Source organism: Coptis chinensis, chromosome 4 (assembly GCF_015680905.1).
Source record: "Coptis chinensis isolate HL-2020 chromosome 4, ASM1568090v1, whole genome shotgun sequence".
Taxonomy (NCBI): Eukaryota; Viridiplantae; Streptophyta; class Magnoliopsida; order Ranunculales; family Ranunculaceae; genus Coptis; species Coptis chinensis.
In genome coordinates this window covers 12016001-12034209 of record NC_141459.1, presented here as the reverse complement: position 1 = coordinate 12034209, position 18209 = coordinate 12016001, and the positions used below count along the sequence as shown (strand labels likewise).

At 34.9% G+C, this 18209-nt stretch overlaps 2 protein-coding genes and 1 long non-coding RNA gene across 3 annotated transcripts; 1 reads left to right on the top strand and 2 right to left on the bottom strand.

Annotated features, from left to right (window-relative positions):
- Window positions 1-3673: 3673 nt before the first annotated feature.
- On the bottom strand, window positions 3674-4501 carry LOC147501916 (uncharacterized). Its single transcript, XM_086604419.1, has one exon. It carries the CDS (start codon window positions 4499-4501, stop codon window positions 3674-3676), a length of 828 nt encoding a protein of 275 aa, XP_086460545.1.
- Window positions 4502-4756: 255 nt separating this feature from the next.
- On the bottom strand, window positions 4757-5971 carry LOC147501915 (uncharacterized). Its single transcript, XM_086604418.1, has 3 exons — window positions 5723-5971; window positions 5360-5542; window positions 4757-5260 (listed from the first exon to the last, which is right to left on the bottom strand). The coding sequence occupies exons 1-3, from the start codon at window positions 5969-5971 to the stop codon at window positions 4757-4759; spliced, it is 936 nt and encodes a 311-aa protein (XP_086460544.1).
- Window positions 5972-9582: 3611 nt separating this feature from the next.
- Window positions 9583-12182, top strand: LOC147501914 (uncharacterized). The gene is made up of 3 exons (XR_015219903.1): window positions 9583-10752; window positions 11461-11524; window positions 11957-12182. It is a non-coding gene; the product is annotated as an uncharacterized LOC147501914 (long non-coding RNA).
- Window positions 12183-18209: the final 6027 nt, after the last annotated feature.

The window sequence follows — 18209 nt, the reverse complement described above, 5'->3', positions numbered from 1 at the left end:
TGGGCCTTTTGCAACCTCCTATATGTAAAGGCAAAGAGTGACAAACTAGTAAGTTACCGCACAATGTTTAAATGTACATTGAAGGCAGGGGTGGGGGTAGGATTTATAGCATTGCTTAAATAGTACAAATTATGACTTTGCCTATAAAGCTTTACTTAAAATATTGTGAATGTTGCTATGTGTGGCTAAACTGCTAAAGTGTAAAATATGATTACCTTGAGATCAAATTGCAAATCGGTAATAACTTGACAAGAGGTGATTTCATCGGTCCAATTTCAAGTCGCATTTTTATTTTCAAGAATCTCATTTTTAGGATTTATCCCTCCTGTAATTGGGTAAATTAGAGTTTAGTCCTACTTTTACCCAATTTTAAGTCGCGTGATATGCACGCTCCAATGGTATTCTGGCCATTTGAGAAAATCGAAGAGGATTAAACAGTTTGACCATTGTCAACTGAGATGACTCACAGTTAATAGATGGAAGTAGGATATACACCTAATTGTCAAACAAGTTAAATTTTTGTAGAGATATTATTAGTAGTTAGTAGATCATATCCACAAAAAATTAGGTTTTAAATCATTTTGTAGGTGAAGTTGTGAGTTGTTTTAGATTTGGTACGTAGTTTGGTACTTATTTAAGGTCCTTTTAGAAGCCGGGCATATATAAGTTATTTGCTTGGTAATATAAGTTTGAATTCATTAAAACTTTAACAAAAGTACAAATGGGGTGTTGTATAGGGTGGGCATGCTGCCCCCTATTTCTTACTCTATTACAAACTCATACAAATCTGAAAAAGATTTGGAACGGAGCTTCCCATTTGTGCAGCCATATTGGCCTACCAATAGTGATACACTCCTCATTTTCATTTAAAGTTACGCCCAGCTTGGCTAGCAAATCTGCCGTGAAGTTTCCTGCCCTCCAGATGGTCGTAATTTTCCACCTATGTAGTCTCTCTGTGCATGTTATCCATCTAGGTTGTAGCATCCCATGAACATCTCCAGTTTCAAAAGCTCTCGCTGATGCTGCCTCAGAGTCAGTTTCAATCCACAACTTCGTCCAACCTTTTTTAAGGGATGTCTTTACGGCTACAATGATAGACATGCACTCCACTCTATAGTTATCACCAGGACCAATGTTCATGCTTAATGTAAGCAGGAATTGACCCATGCTCCCTCTGAAAGCGATACCAACCCTAAATGGCCCAAGATTCCCCATTGATGCCCCATCAGTGTTAAGTTTCACAATGTCTGGCTCCGGTGGAATCCACGTACATTGCTTAACTTGCGGTGTTTTTCTCAGTCTTATATCAACATTCCAGTACTTAAGGATCCCAATTTCAAAAGGGGTGTTGTAACAGTGGCCCTTTGATAGTTTACCTGTGATTTTCATCTGCAACCGAACATAAGGCTTGCAGTTCCAAAGCTTAATTTGGTTTCTTCCCATCAAATTGCACCTTGTTTCTTTCTTTCCAAATGCTTACCAGAGATGAAACAACACAAGATTTCCACAGATCATGCAGCAAAGGACTCCAGTTTTGATTAATTATCTTCATTGTATCTTGAAAGCTATTAATAACAATGTTTACATGAAAGACTTGTTTTACCCACTCCCATATCTGTTGGGTAAACTAACATTGCCAAAAAAAGATGCTTGTTAGATTCCATAGCAATTCCACACAAGCAGCAACAAGAAGATAAAGAGATGTTTGTTTTTTGTATTCGGTCATCAGTTGCAATTCCTCTTTGAATGATTTTCCATGCCAATGTTGAAGTTCGACGGTGGATGCAACTATTCCAAATGTTTTTACTCCATGCAAGGGTCGGCCTCCTCTTTCTTATTTCATCATATGCTGAGTTAGCCGAGAAGTTTCCCTTCAGATCAAGGCACCAGATGACATAGTCCTCAAAAGCAGGACTGCATTTAAGAACATTAGCTGGGATTCTATGAACACTATTCATTATCTCTTGCAACGCATCAGGGATGCACCAGTTATCACCTTCAAGCAAGTCACAAACCTTAGCTCGACATCCCTTTTAAATCTAGTGAGTTGATATTGAGCATGAGTTTCAAAGATTGCTTGCCCGGCCAACCAATTGTCCCTCCATATATCCACATTTTCACTACTTGCTATCGCCCATTGAGTTCTATTTGTTACTACCACAAGAGCTTTTCTTATCCCAGGCCAATTAAATAGAGGTTGGTTTGTAGGATTGAATAATCTCTCCATCTTAATTGAAGTATTTTGCTTTCATGAATAAAGCAAAATCAGTTTCACCCTTTAAGAATTCCCAAGCCAACTTCATTAACACCGCAGTATTAATTTGCTTGATTGATAAACGTAAAAATTGATGTTTAATTGTCTATAGAAAAACACAAACAACTAATGATCAATTACCTTATCAATATTATTCTTACTCTCAATTCATTATATATTCATGCAATATATAGAGTACGGAATCATTCCACTCTTAACTCTCTAGACTTAACGAATTCAACTAATTAAACAAAAGGAAACAATGGTGAGAACAATGAGAGTAGTGTTGTGATTTATTTAAACTAAAACTAATTATAAATTAATTAAACTAACAATGCAATAAACTAATTATAAATTAAACTAATTTAAACTAAGCAATTAAAAGGTGAATTTAATGAATAGGAAAAACATAGAGGAAAGATTAATCCATTTATGTGAAGCTATGAGCCTATGATTATTCTAACTAGTTTCTCATGTTTTAATCTTAACCTTTATTAATCTACACAAGGCAAAACAACAAAAGTCACAATTTTTATTGATCTCTAACCAATCCTAGCAATCTCTGTACTAAGATATGATTAGCATAAGAGAAATTCTCCTTCACAAATCTCTTTGTAGAGTTTCCTTTCTCTAGTTCAACTTCTATAATCTCTATCTCTAGACAACTATAGAATTTGAACTTGAAGCACATAAGACAATAAGAAAACTAAAGAAGAACAATCATAACTCTCACATAGACTTCATAAAACTCCTCTAATAGAGTTTTTAGCCTAGTTTCATTGGGTTCATTAACAATAAACAATAATAAGAAGACATAATTAATTAAACTAAACTTATATTAATAAAACTAATGGTGTAATGGAGTTGGAGGCAAGAATATTAAACCCTAATTACTCTAAACTAATTCGGGGAAGAAGCAGATATTATTCTAACTAATGGGAGGGAGAGATATAGAGAGAGAACCCTAATTTACAACTAAACTAAAGAGGGGAGTAGCCAAATTTTGTTTAACCTTAACCCTCTTTATATAGGAGAGGGTTAGGTTCAATGTGAGCCAGGAATGTAAGTGAGGGGTGAGGCACCCATAAACCAAGCATAAAAAAAAAAAAAAACACTAATTTTTTTTTTTTTTTTTTAAAAATTCAAACCCGATCACAAAACAAGTATATTTCGAACATAAAAAAATTATATAAAATAATTGCAATAAATGTAATATAAAAAAAATAAGAAAAGAAAAAACAATTCAATTCAATCTAAACAAATACTTATTCATAGTTGTCCTCGGCGCCCTTCTTTTTTGTCACCCTTCTTCATCTTTTGGAAGCGTTGCAAAATCAACTCGGTATCAATGCTATCAAAAACTTCTTTTTCAATGTATGTTATTAAACAATCATTCAACCATTCATCTGCCATCTCCGATTATGCCAGACGATTCTTTATGATATTCATGGCGAGAAAATGCCCTCTACAAGATGCTTGAGCAACAGTAAAAATCAGCACCAACTTAATCAACAAATACACAAGTGGGTACACAATGTCTTTCTTCGTCTCAACCATTATTTTGGCTAGGCCGCTAATTCTGTTTACTTTACCAAACTTAGTATCGGAAAGTACAGCAATGATATAATTCTCAAGCTGATCTGCTAATTCCATCTGATCTATCTCTGAAAAATCATCGGGATAAAGTCGAGCAAAATGGATCAACTTTTGCTTATCGAAAGCAACAAACGACTCACAAAGATCAAGACATGGCATGCAAAGAAGTAATTCTGTGTTTGCTTCATTAAACCGGTCATTTAACTCTTGAAGTTGCAAATCAATATAGTGATAGAATAATCCAATACGATAGTAATGTAAATTGGTGCTTCCTTCCGCTCTTCGTCGAGACCTCCTTAGAGCCACATACCTCTCTTCCATATTTGGAACAACCACATCATGTTTGGCACATAGTGAAGAAACTTCAATCAAGAGACTATCCCACCCATCATCTCTCATTGTCTGTAAGCGTACCTTTGTTATTTTAACAAGAGCTATAACATTGACAATGTCTTGGTCTTCACGCTCCAAAGCCTTTGACAAATCATTGCTAATTCCTAGTATCGCTTTCATCAAATGCAAATTTAAGATAAATTCAAAAGACTGTACTGAACTTAATAATCCGTAAGCCTCACCTCTTTGTTCCGAGCTTGAACCATCTTCTGCTATATTATAAAGCACATCAAGTACTGAACCATAACTGTTTATCATGCCAAGAAGTGTATAATAGTGTGAGCCTCATCGAGTGTCACCAGATCGTTTAAGACTAGTCTATTGATTCAACCCTTTACCACTTGAAATTTCTCCGCTTTGTAAGGCTGCAACAACTCTAGCCTTCATTGTTTCGCGTAACATATCTCGTTGCTTACATGATGCTCCAACAATATTTACTACATTAGAGAGAATACTAAAAAGGTTAGCAATTGACTCATGGTTCTTTGCAACTGATACAAGGTCTAACTGAAGCTAATGAGCGAAACAATGAACATAAAATGTAGACTCATTCTCTTTCATTATAAGTGCTAGGCCATTCAAATCACCTTGCATATTGCTGGCCCCATCGTACCCTTGTCCACGCAGTCTAGATATGCTTAACCCATGCTTAGAGATCAACAACTCATCAATTGCCTTTTTAAGTGTTACTACACTAGTTTTCTTAACATGCACAACTCCAAGAAATCTCTCAATCACGAACCTTTCTTGTTGACATAACATAAAAAACAAGCGCCATTTGCTCTTTAATTGATATATCCGTGCTTCATCGACTAAAATAGCAAACAATGAATTTCCATAATCCTTTAAAATAGCATTTGTAGTTTCCACGGCAGCTGCATTCACAATCTCTTTTTGTATATCAGGCGAGGTCAATTTTCGATTTTTAGAAGCATTATCAAGAATGTTCTTAATGACTTCATTATGATCTTTCAAAAATCGTATAAGTTCAAGAAAATTGCCTTTACTGATCGACTCCTTTGATTCATCATGGTCACGTAAAGCTAAACCTTATCTCAAAAGAAACCTAATACAATCAGTTATTGCAGTTAGATGTATTCAATAATCTCTTCAAACTTGGTCAGATTGTCTCTCAAGAAATGTTTCGATATGTTGCTCTTGATTTAGCAATGCCCGTGCTGCCCTATAAGCAATATTATGAGCAGTATTTGGTCCTCCAATATGCTCTTTTAATTTGGTTTTCCTTTCCCAATTAGTAAACCCCTTGTAAGAAAAAACATCCCCGTCTCCTTGTGCCCCCTAATTAGATTTAAAGAGATAATAGTGACAAAATGCGGCATCTTTGTGAATACTATATTCCAACCAACTAAACTCTCCATACCACTCTTTCCGAAAGCGACGGTTCCTCTTGCCTATTGTCCTTGGAGGAAAAGTATGATTAGGCTGGCAAGGACCCCTAAACAAATATGTTCTTCTCACTGAGTCATGATCATTAGGATGATAATATGAAATCTTGTTCCTCAATCCAGGGTCTCCTAGAAGACTAGACAAATCAAGTTTTTCACGATTTCCATGTTGAACCCGCTTTGACGTAGGTTGTTCAACACCACCATTCTCAGTTTCTTGGTGACTTCGCTTTGAAGAGGATCCTACTTCACTAACAACATGATCTGTGTTACTAGTTGGTTGAGCGGGCAACGACTTTTCCTTGATCAAATACTTGAGCATAGCTATTTAAACAATTAAAATAAACCACTAATCAATTTAATTGAAATTGCACGAATTAAAATAAACCACCAATAATGTTCACAAAATAAAATAATAATCACAAACATATAAAAATCTAAATAATATGGTTTAGGAATCAGTACAAAAAGATGACAAAAAATTAAATAATATAAGAGTTACCTAGTTACCTCCACAAAATCGGTAAGTGTAAAGTTGTTTGTTTGGGTAGAAAAGTAGAAGACTTAAATTTTAATACAGAGCAATAGAGAATGGAAGAGAAAAGAAGTAGAATACGTGAGGGGTTTTTTTTCTTTCTATTTTTTTTAATAGATACAAGATGGTTTCTATTTGGGTTTATATATGGGTGGATAAATACGAGATAAAGAGGAGCACAAGTACTATTGGGTTTTCTATTTGCTTTTTTTGGTACTGTTGCTTTTTTGGTACTGTTGCATTAAACGAGTCAAATTTGTACATCAAGTACATCACACATCACATGATATTAGCAATCCCTTTTGTTTCTTTTCTCATGAGCACATGCTGCCCTTTTCTTTTTCTTTTTTGTCTCTTACCAATTACCACTTAGCACTTGCGCCATAACTAATAGCTTTTTCTTTTGTTTGGGTCAAGTTGAGGGTACGCCAGGGTGTACCCTGGGCCCCCTGGCTCCGCCACTGGTTAGTTTTATAATTTCGTGCATGGGCTTTTAGGCTAGGTTATGGACCCATAAATCAAGTCCATAACCCAATTGGTTGAATCCAAGACTTCCAATTTTGGTCGTGTTATTATAGTGCATTTTTTCACCAACTTATACTACTCTGATCGAGTCAAGGCCTAGACCATTGGAAAGGGATTTCTGAGCCGGTCATTTTGATATAAAATGGGCCCAAATCCAAGGCTTGAGTCCAAAGATATGACATTTTAAAGTTCTATTAACTTTTCTTCAACTCTCTAATCCAGTTTGACTTTCACTTAACAATTTTGACTTGGGCTTTTTAAGAGCTTTTTCTCCATGAAACTTGGGCTTTCTTCATGGACTTCCCTAGCAATCACTTTAGCTCCTTTTAGCTCCTAAGTAGTAACGAATTGACATTTGTTCAACTCCGAAGCCTGAAATACTCAAAAGCACGTAATTAGTGATAAATCTATATTATTAATAACATAATTGGCTAAATAGAAATACTATTAAAGGGTTTAAACTACAATTTTGGGCTCTTATTATTGATTTGTCGGATCCCAAGCCTTCCTTCCCAAGTTGGCTTACATACTCTATCCCAGCTGACTGTGACACCTTTTCTTATGCTTGGATCACCTGACCATAGAAATTTTTTCATGATAGTCTTGGCTTTTTTTACCATAGACATTGGCCATTCATAAATGGACATGGTGTAAACTGGAATGCTACATAGCACTAACTTGATCAAAGTAACTCTCCTTTGAAAAGACAACCCCTGTCCCTTCCAACTTGTAAGCCTTTTATGAATCTTATCTAGGATCGGTGTCACACAGGCCCTAGTAACTCTACCTTGTTGTAGACTTACTTCCAAATATTTCTGTGGCAAAAAGACTTTCTTCATATTCAATTCTATCAAAACATCCTGTTTTCTCAGCTGAGTAAAGTTATTGAAGAAAATTTTACTTTTGTCTTGACTGATAAGTTGTCCAGCTGCCTTCTGGTACCTCTTCAGTATATGATTGAGTTTTCTAATCCCTCTTATCTCTCCATTTGCAAAGATAATGGCCGGTATCGTCTGCAAAAATAAGATGACTCGGTGCTGCCACTTTCTTAATGATAGTCAATGGCTTGAGATGGTTTTTGTCCCTGAGATAATGTAGAGCTCTACTCAGAGTGTCTTCAGCAATAGCAAACAATAATGGTGAAAGAGGATCACCTTGTTTAAGCCCTCAATGCATATCAAAGAAACGAACAGGTCCACCATTAATTAACACAGAGATTTGTGCCGATCGAGCTCATAATAGTTCTTATCCAATTGATCCAGATTTTTGAGAAACCTATTCTTTGCATAACTTGGAAGAGAAAAATCCAACTCATTGTATCATAAGCTTGCGTTATGTCTAACTAAACAGCTAAAGATCCACCAAATCTATCCTTCTTCAACTCATTTATCAGTTCAAATGCCATGAAAATGCTTGTCTGATAGCATCTTGTAGGTACAAAACCAGTTTACTCCTTAGTGATTATATCATCAGCCAATACATTGAGACGCAGCTGCAGAAGCTTTTGAAGAGAAAATTTCCCATACAAATAAGCCTATATTGGCTGAGTTTTTTGGTATTATTATCCTTTGGAATTAAAGCAATAAAGTTCAAATTTAATCCTCTAGGTAACAGTTGAGATTTTTCATTACTAACACTTATTCATCCGTTCGAAAATTATTCACAGTTATGATCCGTTGGAAATACGATCAACCGTTGCTGAAATACTTGAATAACTATGTAACATTTCTTTAGATATTTAGTGAAGTTTCTCTATGCGTTAGAAATTAAGAAAGTAAAAAAAAAGAAAACTTAAAAGCAAGAGTTTTTCACCACTTGCGTTCATCGAAAAAGAAGGGAAAAGTGGAAAAGCAGTTGCCCTAAAGAGTGGGGTTGTTCCTCGATCGGTGAGTCATCCCTCTCCTCTCCTCTTCATTTTTTTTTTTCCTCCTTGCACAAATTGTCTTGAATTTTGATTTTGGTTTTGTTTGGCCAGGGTTAGTTTTGATTTTGATTTTTTGTTTTCTATGGCTAAGGTTTGAGATTTTGGCGTAATTGTTCGATCTTTGAAAGAAGGGTTCTCTTTAACAGAGGTAAGTAATTGTTGGTCACGGTTGGGGTTTAATTTTTAAAGAATCTAGTACAAGATTGTTTTAAAATGAAAAAAATAGATTTTTATTGTTATCTCGTTGAAGATTGATTTCTAAGTTTTCTAAGTAACATGTTTATCTCTGTTTCTTAAGGTTCTAATTCAAATATCGGACAAGATAAGAGCTTTTCCATTTAATGGCTATATCATACTTGTGTGTTAGTTTCCTATTTTTATGAGATGCACCAAGATCATATTTATTTAAGGTGGTTAGCTGAAGGTACAAATTGGTTGACAAGGAATAGTGGCGTGGTATTCGTTGTAGAGTTGTGCCCTGCTGGGGCAGCACAACTAGAAATTCTCAAGATGGTGTCACAGATCTTATTGGGAGTTGTCTGCCCATTCTTGAGGAGATGGTCGAGCAGAACATGTCATTGCTGGTAATTTCTTTCGCGTCGTAGATAGATACTTGCATGCTTAAAACTTGTATTCTGGGTCTAAAGTCATCATTTTAAGTTGTGTCTGATCCTTCTTTTGAATCTTTTCCATACCCCACAATGCTGAATAAGCATGTTACAGTGTAAGTTTTTCCTAAGCATTTAGCCCTGCAGAAGTTACTTCATGAAGTTGGTTTGAGCAATAGCTCCGATTGCTGACAAAATTCGACAACCATCTACTCATAATTAGGCCCAGCTTACAAATGTCTGGATTCTTATATTTGGGATGTGTCTGACTAATAAGGAAAAAAGGGAAATCTTAATCGTCTTCATCAAGTAAACTTGCTTACTTAAGCCCAAAACAACAGTTAACTTCTTCTGATGGCAACCCACTGCCTAAGGTCTTTTGCTTTAGGGTTCATTTACAATCTAGAGAACTCTTAGGGATCTTAATTGTTGTTACCCTTGATGCCACTTCTTTTGGGGGGACAGGCCACAACTTATCTTAACAGGAGGAAGCCCACCATTTTTTCTAGAGGGGGGATTTTCAGTAAAAATAAAAGGAAAGAAAAGGAAGCAAAAAGAGGAAGGGTCTCAATTTAAAATGGGAAGCCTACTACCCATTCTTTTTGCTGAAAGACTATGTACAAAGGGCAACACCCATCTTTTGTGATATCATTCCTTCTCCATGTATTCGGCTACTCAAAGGTAAGTTAAAGGTTAGTTGATTAAAACGGGAAGTCTAGTATATGTCTCTTTCAATTAAGTGCTTGTGGGTAATTTACTACTAAAGTTTGGATTGTGAATAGATGTTGTTCTTGCTGATCCAATTACTACCCTTCATTATTTTTTAAGTAGTAGAACATTGGATGGAAATTCTTTATCATTTCTTGAGAGAGCTAATTTGATATATGTAGTGGTTAACTTTGAATCAAGATTTTGATATGGAGTGATGTTCCTTCTCTTTTTACATACATGTATGACATTAGATTATTTCTTAATTGAGGTAACAAATAATACTGATCCTGGTGGAAAGGGGGAGATTATTCGTCTACTTGACGTACTACCAAATACCAAATAAGATGGTTTAATTAAATGGCCAAGGTTTGTTTAGTTAATTGAAGAGTGTACCAAAAACAAAAAAGTGTATGTATACTTTATGTCTGTCCTTATGTTAATTATTTGCTTGGACTTATTAAACTGTTCTTGCACCTTCCCTGGTGCATATAGATTTAGAATAATCTTCACTACATAGCATTGAAAGTACTCACCCTTAACTTGTAGCCATCCTTGCTGAAATTTGGAGTACATATTCCATTTCTTTTGAATATCTTATACTTGAACTAACCGTACTGGATCCCTTAATTTTGAGGTGTTTAGTTGGTTGGCACATTCTAAGTAAGCACAAACAGGGTTGAGTTATATGATATGGAAGAGAGACTGCGTTCAAAGGAGTTCACTCCCAAGGAAATCTGATCTAGTCGAGCTAGCTTGTCGGTACTGATAAGACCAAACTCGTGTAATATATGCCATCGAAGGTAAGTGGTCTAACTTATTTTATAGCTATCTAAATATTTAGTCTAGATTGAATTATTACCTAACCGTCACTAAATTACCCGAATTATTTTGTGACGTTTATCGAGATTTAAACTAACGGATATATATACAACTGTGACTAATGTTAAAGTGTAAATCGAAAAATTGAATGGAAACAAAAACAAACGAAAAAGAGGGCGAAAATTTAAGGGCGGGACTTTTTCACCTCACGCTCACGCTCATTAGGTCAAGATCAAGTGGTATTCACCTAGTTTTTCCTTATTCATGTAGAGAAGCATCCAAAATACACTTGATTAGATATATTGTTTTCACCCAATTTTGATTATCAGTTGAACATTTGAAGTTTCTTTTGGAATTTTTATGACGTATTGGATTGGGTTAAGGAATTAAACCCAATCTCTCGACTGATTTTCTTCCCAAGTTATTAATTAAGGGAACATTATACCTCTTGTATTTTCTAGATGAGTATTTCCTACATGATATAAGACTATAGGCCTAGATTTTGGTTGTCCAAATGTTCTCCTTACGGCCTAGCAGATTTGAATATCATTTTTAGCTCTTAATGAATCGATGCGAGTACGGTTCTTTTTCTTAGTTAGTTAATGTAGATCGAATTAAACTTGGCATTTGATTTCATTGGATTAGGACATATTCCAATGAACTGAATTTAGGGTGTTCTTATGTTGCAGTAAGTTTAGAGGGGAGAATATTTTTGGACATAGGAGAATATATAAGGAGGAGATACTTCACTTGGTAAGCTCATCAATCTTCCTTTGGTCTTGAAAAACTTGTGCTGATTTTTTTTGTGCTCTAATTCACTTTGGGTAGTCTGGCATAGATGTTTTATTTACTACTTAGAAATAGATATTCTATATTGGAGTGAAACAAGCATTTGATTCTTCGATAGATGCTATCTTTGAGAGCTATATGGTGATTATATATATTCGCGTTTGGGGACAAGTTGTCCTTGCTACTCCATCTGACATTTCTTAGAGAGAATATGTAAATAGAACATGTGTGGTTCTCCAGACCATCTCATAAGAGACTGCCCAACATCTAGTTAATATCTTGTGGCTAATATTTTATAGTTTCTTAACGTCTTGTTTTTATGAATATAACTTGGACAAATTTTATTCATTATTATGTATTGATCATTTCTATTTGGTGTCATTGGGCTGGTTGCAGGTGTTAATGCAATGACTTTCATGATTGCTAGAGGAAAGATGATGTGATATAAGAGATCAAATGTTTCGTTTGAGAGCTACGATGACTTATTCTATCCATGTATTTTGTTTACAAAAGGCTTAATGAATTTTATTAGTTATTATATTCTTGAATATTTTTTCATTGTTGAATAAAATGTAATTAGAGTTAAGACATGTGACATATGAATGAATTATGGAATACATTTGGTTTATTGGTTTAAGTGCTTTTCTTTCTTGCTATTTTTTGCTTATTGTGTATTGAAGTGTATGCATGCTTAGCAGGCCTTTAATGGGATGGGATAGAAAGGTTGTGTAACATATGTGGGATGTATACTAGAAGCAGGTGTAGGTAACCTAAATGTTTTTTTTTCAGATGCTTCATTCCAGATTTAGTAACGGATGAGTATCCGTTACAAATGGATAATTGCCAATAATTGAGCAGTTGCAAACTAAATTAGCAAGCGTTAGTAATACATTTGTAATGGTTGGGTATCCGTTATTGAAATTAATTTGAGTAACACTTGACAATCGTGACAAATATTAGTAACGGATATTATTGTGTCAACGCAAGATAACCGTTACTAATATTTTTTTGTAACGGATGTATATCCGTTACAAAAGCTGTTATAGTGTAGTGTTGTCAAGCACACATCTTGCTTTATGATTCCCCAACATTTGAAGTAGAAAATGTCCTTGGAATCCATCAGGTCTAGGTGAGTTATCCATTTTCATGCTAAAAACAATCTTTTGAATTTCTTTATAAGATGACACTCTTGTCAGATTGTAGTTTTCTTCCTCATTAATCATCTTGGGTATAATACTCAATAATTCTAGATCTTCTTGAACATGGACCTCCCTGTATTTCTCTTCATAGTAACTTATTACATACTGTTTAATCTGTTCTTGGTCATCAAGAACATTGTCATCCTCTGTTACCAACTCAGTGATCATAGAAGCCCCCTGTTTGACCTTACATATATTATGGAAATATGCAGTGTTTATGTCACCCTCATCCTCAAAACAAGTTTAACTATTTTGTCTCAATAGAGAAGACCTATTACCTCTGGCTGTAACCAATTCAAACTCTTTCTGTATTACCTTTGCTATAAGAAGTTCATCATCTATCCATTGTTTGATCAACCAGTTGCAGCATTTGAAGGAGTTCAACCTCTGCTTTTCTTATGGAGACATTTGTGTGCCCCAAAACCTCGCTCCAGATTCCATTTCTTTAAGTCAGTTTTCAGTCTTTGTAGCTTGTGCATAACCTTGAGGAGAGGAGGGAGTTGTCTTCACTCAAACATTTGTGTCCAGCTGGTATTCACTAATTCAAAAAAGGTGGGGGTGAGAGAGCCACATTTTATTGAATATGAAAGGAGTATTCTTAGGTTTAGGAATATTAGGGTGCATGCCCAACAAAAGAGAGTGATCAAATGCATGTCGCGCTCATGCCTTACACTTTCATCCACCAAATATAAAGTTCTAAGCTTCATTATAAAAGGCTCTATCCAGTTTGCAACGAACCCTTTTAACACATCTTTGATTGTTACACTAAGTATATTTATTGCCATCCCAATTACTTTCCATCAGCTCTGCTGTATTGACAAAAACATTAAACTTCTGCATAGCCACTCTATTAGGTTGTCTACCTCGATCTTTTTTTTTTCTCATTATTTCTTAGAACAACATTGAAGTCACCAATCACCAACCACGACATAGTGGGGTTGAAACTGCTCAGATCACCCCACAAATCTCTTCTATTACCTAACCAATAGTTTAATGCACAAAATATATAAAACAACCATCCACCAAAACAATAATATGTTGATCAGATGCCATAAGCACTGAAGCAGAGATGCCTCTTTTCCAAAAAAACTCAGAGGTTACCAATCCTATTATGAGAATCGTTATGAATCAAGGTACTCTCAAAGCAATTCAAACCAAACAAATCAAAAATATTTACTTGTGGCCTAACTAGAGGTTCAGCCAAGCAAACAATATATGGATTATGAGACTTAATGAGTTCTCACAGTCTATCTCTAGCTTTATTTTTGAACTAGTCCCCTAATATTCCAAAAAAAAAGATCCTCATTTAGAAATATAGAGAGAGTTGTCTTGCACCTTTGCTTGAGATCTAGTCCCATGCCTATGGGCTGTAGAACCTTCCAAGTGATCCGGCCTTGTTATTCTTCTTTTCAACTTTCTTCTTCTCATTTTTCTCAGTTACCTTAGCCATTGCATTACCTTGTACTACATGTGACATAGGTTCTTGTTCTTCTGTCCCGAGTATAGTAAAGTTATTACCAATCAGAGTTGGAGTAGCTGGTCGTCTGGATGGGCTAGCTTGAGTAAAACTACTAACAAGTTGATCTTGCTCCAAGATTTGAGTCCAGTGCTCGATCTCTCAACACTTGTTCAACACCCCGATCATATGTAGGCTCAGATTTAACTAGGATTTTAGGACAAAAGCCTAAATACGCCATAAAAAGTAGAACTAAAACCTAATAACCCAAATATTAACTAGATTTTGAATGGGGCATATATATTTTAGGATACCCTTATTTTAATTTGCATGATAATCATGGGATTAAATTAAACCTAATGAGTAATGAGTTTAAACATGTATTAATGTAAAATAGGCCCATGAGCATGTGAAATGAAAAAGATTTAAGTTAGTTTTTTTCTTTTTTTTTTTTTTTTTTTTTTTTTTTTAAGCCCATCGAAGATTGAGGTGTTTCATCGGAGTAGTTACACAGACCTACTAATTCAATCTAACTGATGTCTCAAAAGAGGTACCAGCTCCACTAATTTTACTGAAAAAAATGAAACAATAAAAAAATGAAATCCCTGTTTTTTCCCCATCTCTTCTTCTTCTACCCAAAACCAAACAAATACAAAACGATCTCCAATAAAGAAATCTCAAACTTGAAATCTTAAACTGCGAATCGTTCCACTCGTTATCGACCACTCATCCTCACAAGATCAATGATAACCGTCTTCCTTTGAAACTGTCAGTCTCTCAATCCGCCGAATTAATAACTACTACATGTTTGGCTGATGGGATTGAGTTCTTGAAATTCAAACCTTTTGAGGTTAATTGCTGCAGCAGTGACGTTTTCTGTATTATATTAGGAGAATCTCAAATTGTGAACTTTGACAAGGTTGTGTCTTGTTTCATTTAACTTGTACGAAAGGAGAGAGCTGCTAAAGTGCTTTAAATTATCCAAGATTTTTCACCGATAAGTGGGTCTGTTTATGTCGCATGTGTTTTCCATCCATCTACCCCTCAAAGCCTAATTGGAATATATGCTTGATGCTAAACGGAGGAAGCTTAACAATACATCTAAAATACGACAATGGATTTCTATTTCACAAGAAATATAGACAATTTTCAAAAAAAAAAAAAAAAACCTATTATGTTAATATCATTATATATCGTCTTCATCAATGTACTTGTAATGTTTACATATACAAGTTTAAGTTGTGAAGTTTTTTAATATGGAGAGTCCAGTTTTTTTAAGATCTTAGCTTTAATGGAGATTTTGTATGATGAGCGATCAATCTCCCGTTTGAGATTCCTTCAATGAACAATTAATGATGTTCTTTGAGTTTAAATTTGTTTGGGGAAAGAAACATAATAGACGACGAAGAAAGGAGAAGGATTTCATATTTAGTTTTTTTTTTTCCTTTTTGTTTTTTTGTAATTTAGAAAATAAGTAATTCATCGGTAGATTCGGGGGACGGTTGTTGTAGAAACACTCTTTATTTATTTGTGAAAAAATTGTTTTCTCCATTTTTTAAAAAAATAGCTTTTCACCCAAAAAATATTTATTGGTCCAAAAAACTTGTTTTTTAACTTAAAAAAATGTTTTTTTAGGCGCTCAAGGGAAATGAACTGTTGAGATGTTTTAGTGCTAAATGTCGCGGTGTGCTAAAATATGTCGAGAAATATCGTGTGAAATCTGTTGGTTTGATAAAATAGCTTTTAAGAAAAATTACAAACAAATATGTTTATTTAAAAACTATTTTTAGAATAAATATTTTTTCAAAAATATATTTTTAAAAAAATATTTCTTAAGAAAAAATAATTTTTTGAAAAAAATGAGATCCAAACACCCCACTTGGTGGTTTCATCCACTTGACTTGTGTGGTACAATGATGTTTTTAATTGGTGGGCTCTTCCAAATTTTGTGGTTTTAGTTGATTTGTATTAAAAAAATCCAAGCCTCCGGTATATCAGTTGTTTGACATTTAACAGCACAAATCAATGCCTAGTCCCACTCATTTGTTAGCTGCCAAGTGACAATTGAGTCAACCTAATTTCAGCTGAGAATAAGCTGCAATAGATTAAAAAAATAGAATAATGTCAAACTGTCCTCCTATAAGATTGCTAATAGCATTTACGGAGAATATTTGAAGATGGCAAATGATAAGAAGAGATTATTCTCTCTAAATTTCGTGCGCACTTCATATCGGCCATTAGATGACATGATCATACAGTTTGGTGTGGTTTGTTAGTTGTGGGTCATACAACAATTTCGATTTCGAGAAGGAATTTCTCTATCCAACGGCTATTTGCCTTGATCTCTCCAAAATTTAGAGAGAATGATCTCTTCTTATCACGACTCTTTGAAGATTTGGAATGGGTACTGTTTGGCTAATCAAGTCGTATTATAGTAGTTAGCTAGATACTTAAATTTGGTCCCATGAGTCGCCACCACTTCTTGAATGGATGACAAAATCGAATTTAATTTCAATAGTTTGTATTGTTTTAATTCCAACGTTTTAATTTCCTAACAAAAATCTTTAAAGTATACTTAGACGATTCAAGCCATGCGTGTTTTATAAAAAAAAATTTATATGAAGAATAATATTTCTTAAGTTTCACATTTTTTAATATAATTAATGTTCAATATAATTTTTTTTTTTTTTTTTTTTTTTTTTTGTAATGTGAATTTATTATACATTTTATAGATAGTAATAACAATTGAATTTAGGCCTTTTATTCTTTTAATTTCACTTGGAGATAAAAGAGGATGCATAATGATCCAACAGGTTAGGTTGCACCTACATTTGTAAAGAGAGCAAATATTATTTGCATTATTTAACTTTGAGGCCCACGCTGTTCCCAATAGAGTGTACGTGAAAAAGACAGCCGGGGACATTTGGAATTAGGAGTTTGAATGTTGTACCAAATTCTCCCACGTGTACACAGTTGTGTGTTTCGAGTCCGACTTCTTGGGGGCTGGGGCCACTTTGAAAATAATTAGGGTTAGTTAGGGGTTACCGGCATTACTAGTTCCAATATATTTCTGTGCTAATAAGTGTGTTGATCAATCTGATGTGTCAATGGTCAGTTTCAGTTTGAGATATATTTGGTAACCTCCACGATTTAACGAGGTCAAATTTTTCATTTTTTTTTGGCGTTTTGACAGGTCAAGTAACCATTGACCAATGGAAGTTGAAAGTGTGTGTGGGCTGGGGAGGGGGGTAGGATTTTCTATAAAAAGAAGAAGAAGGGGTATATTGACATACCCCCACCAGTAGTTGCAATTAGGATTATCGCCCATAATAATTGAAATTAGGATTTCCCCCCAACTTGACAGTCAATAAGAGTCAACTAACAGTTGCCGTCAGTTGACTGGTCAAGAATTATGAATTGTCCTAAATACTTTTTTTCTGTGGAAATTACGAAATTAGCTATTAACACTGTTCAAAACCCACAACACACTGTTCAAAATCGAAATTAGACACTGTTCAAAATCGAAATTTTCCTTAAGCTCATACTTTGAAGTATTAGGTCCAAACTTGATTAAGACCAATTTCTCTGCAATAGCATCTTGGATCTTTTCCAAGTCGGGCTTCTGAGAAGACACGACAACCATCACAACCTCATCAAAGACTTTCTCCTTTTTCAGTTGGGCCATTACTACTTTCATCAACATGGTCTTGCCAACTCCCGGCATCCCATATATCCCGACTAAGCTGTTTTCATCAGCTCTCAATGCCGCAATGGCTTCCGATTTAGTCGCCTCCCTTGATGCAAAAGTTTTAAAATCACCAACGGCTTCCTGCTCTACGTGCTTACATTGTTTTTTCGTTTATTGGTCTTAATCAAGTTTGGACCTAATACTTCAAAGTATGAGCTTAAGGAAAATTTCGATTTTGAACAGTGTCTAATTTCGATTTTGAACAGTGTGTTGTTGGTTTTGAGCAGTGTCAATGGCTAATTTCGT

Bases quoted from the DNA above. Each gene is read 5' to 3' on its own strand.
- LOC147501915 (XM_086604418.1), bottom strand. From the start codon at position 5,971: ATGCTCAAGTATTTGATCAAGGAAAAGTCGTTGCCCGCTCAACCAACT. The intron at 5,543-5,722 runs GTGAGAAGAACA...AAATCTAATTAG, and splicing joins ATCCTAATGATCATGACTCA to GGGGCACAAGGAGACGGGGA. The intron at 5,261-5,359 runs GTTTGAAGAGAT...GATGAATCAAAG, and splicing joins TTGAGAGACAATCTGACCAA to GAGTCGATCAGTAAAGGCAA.
- LOC147501916 (XM_086604419.1), bottom strand. From the start codon at position 4,501: ATGATAAACAGTTATGGTTCAGTACTTGATGTGCTTTATAATATAGCA.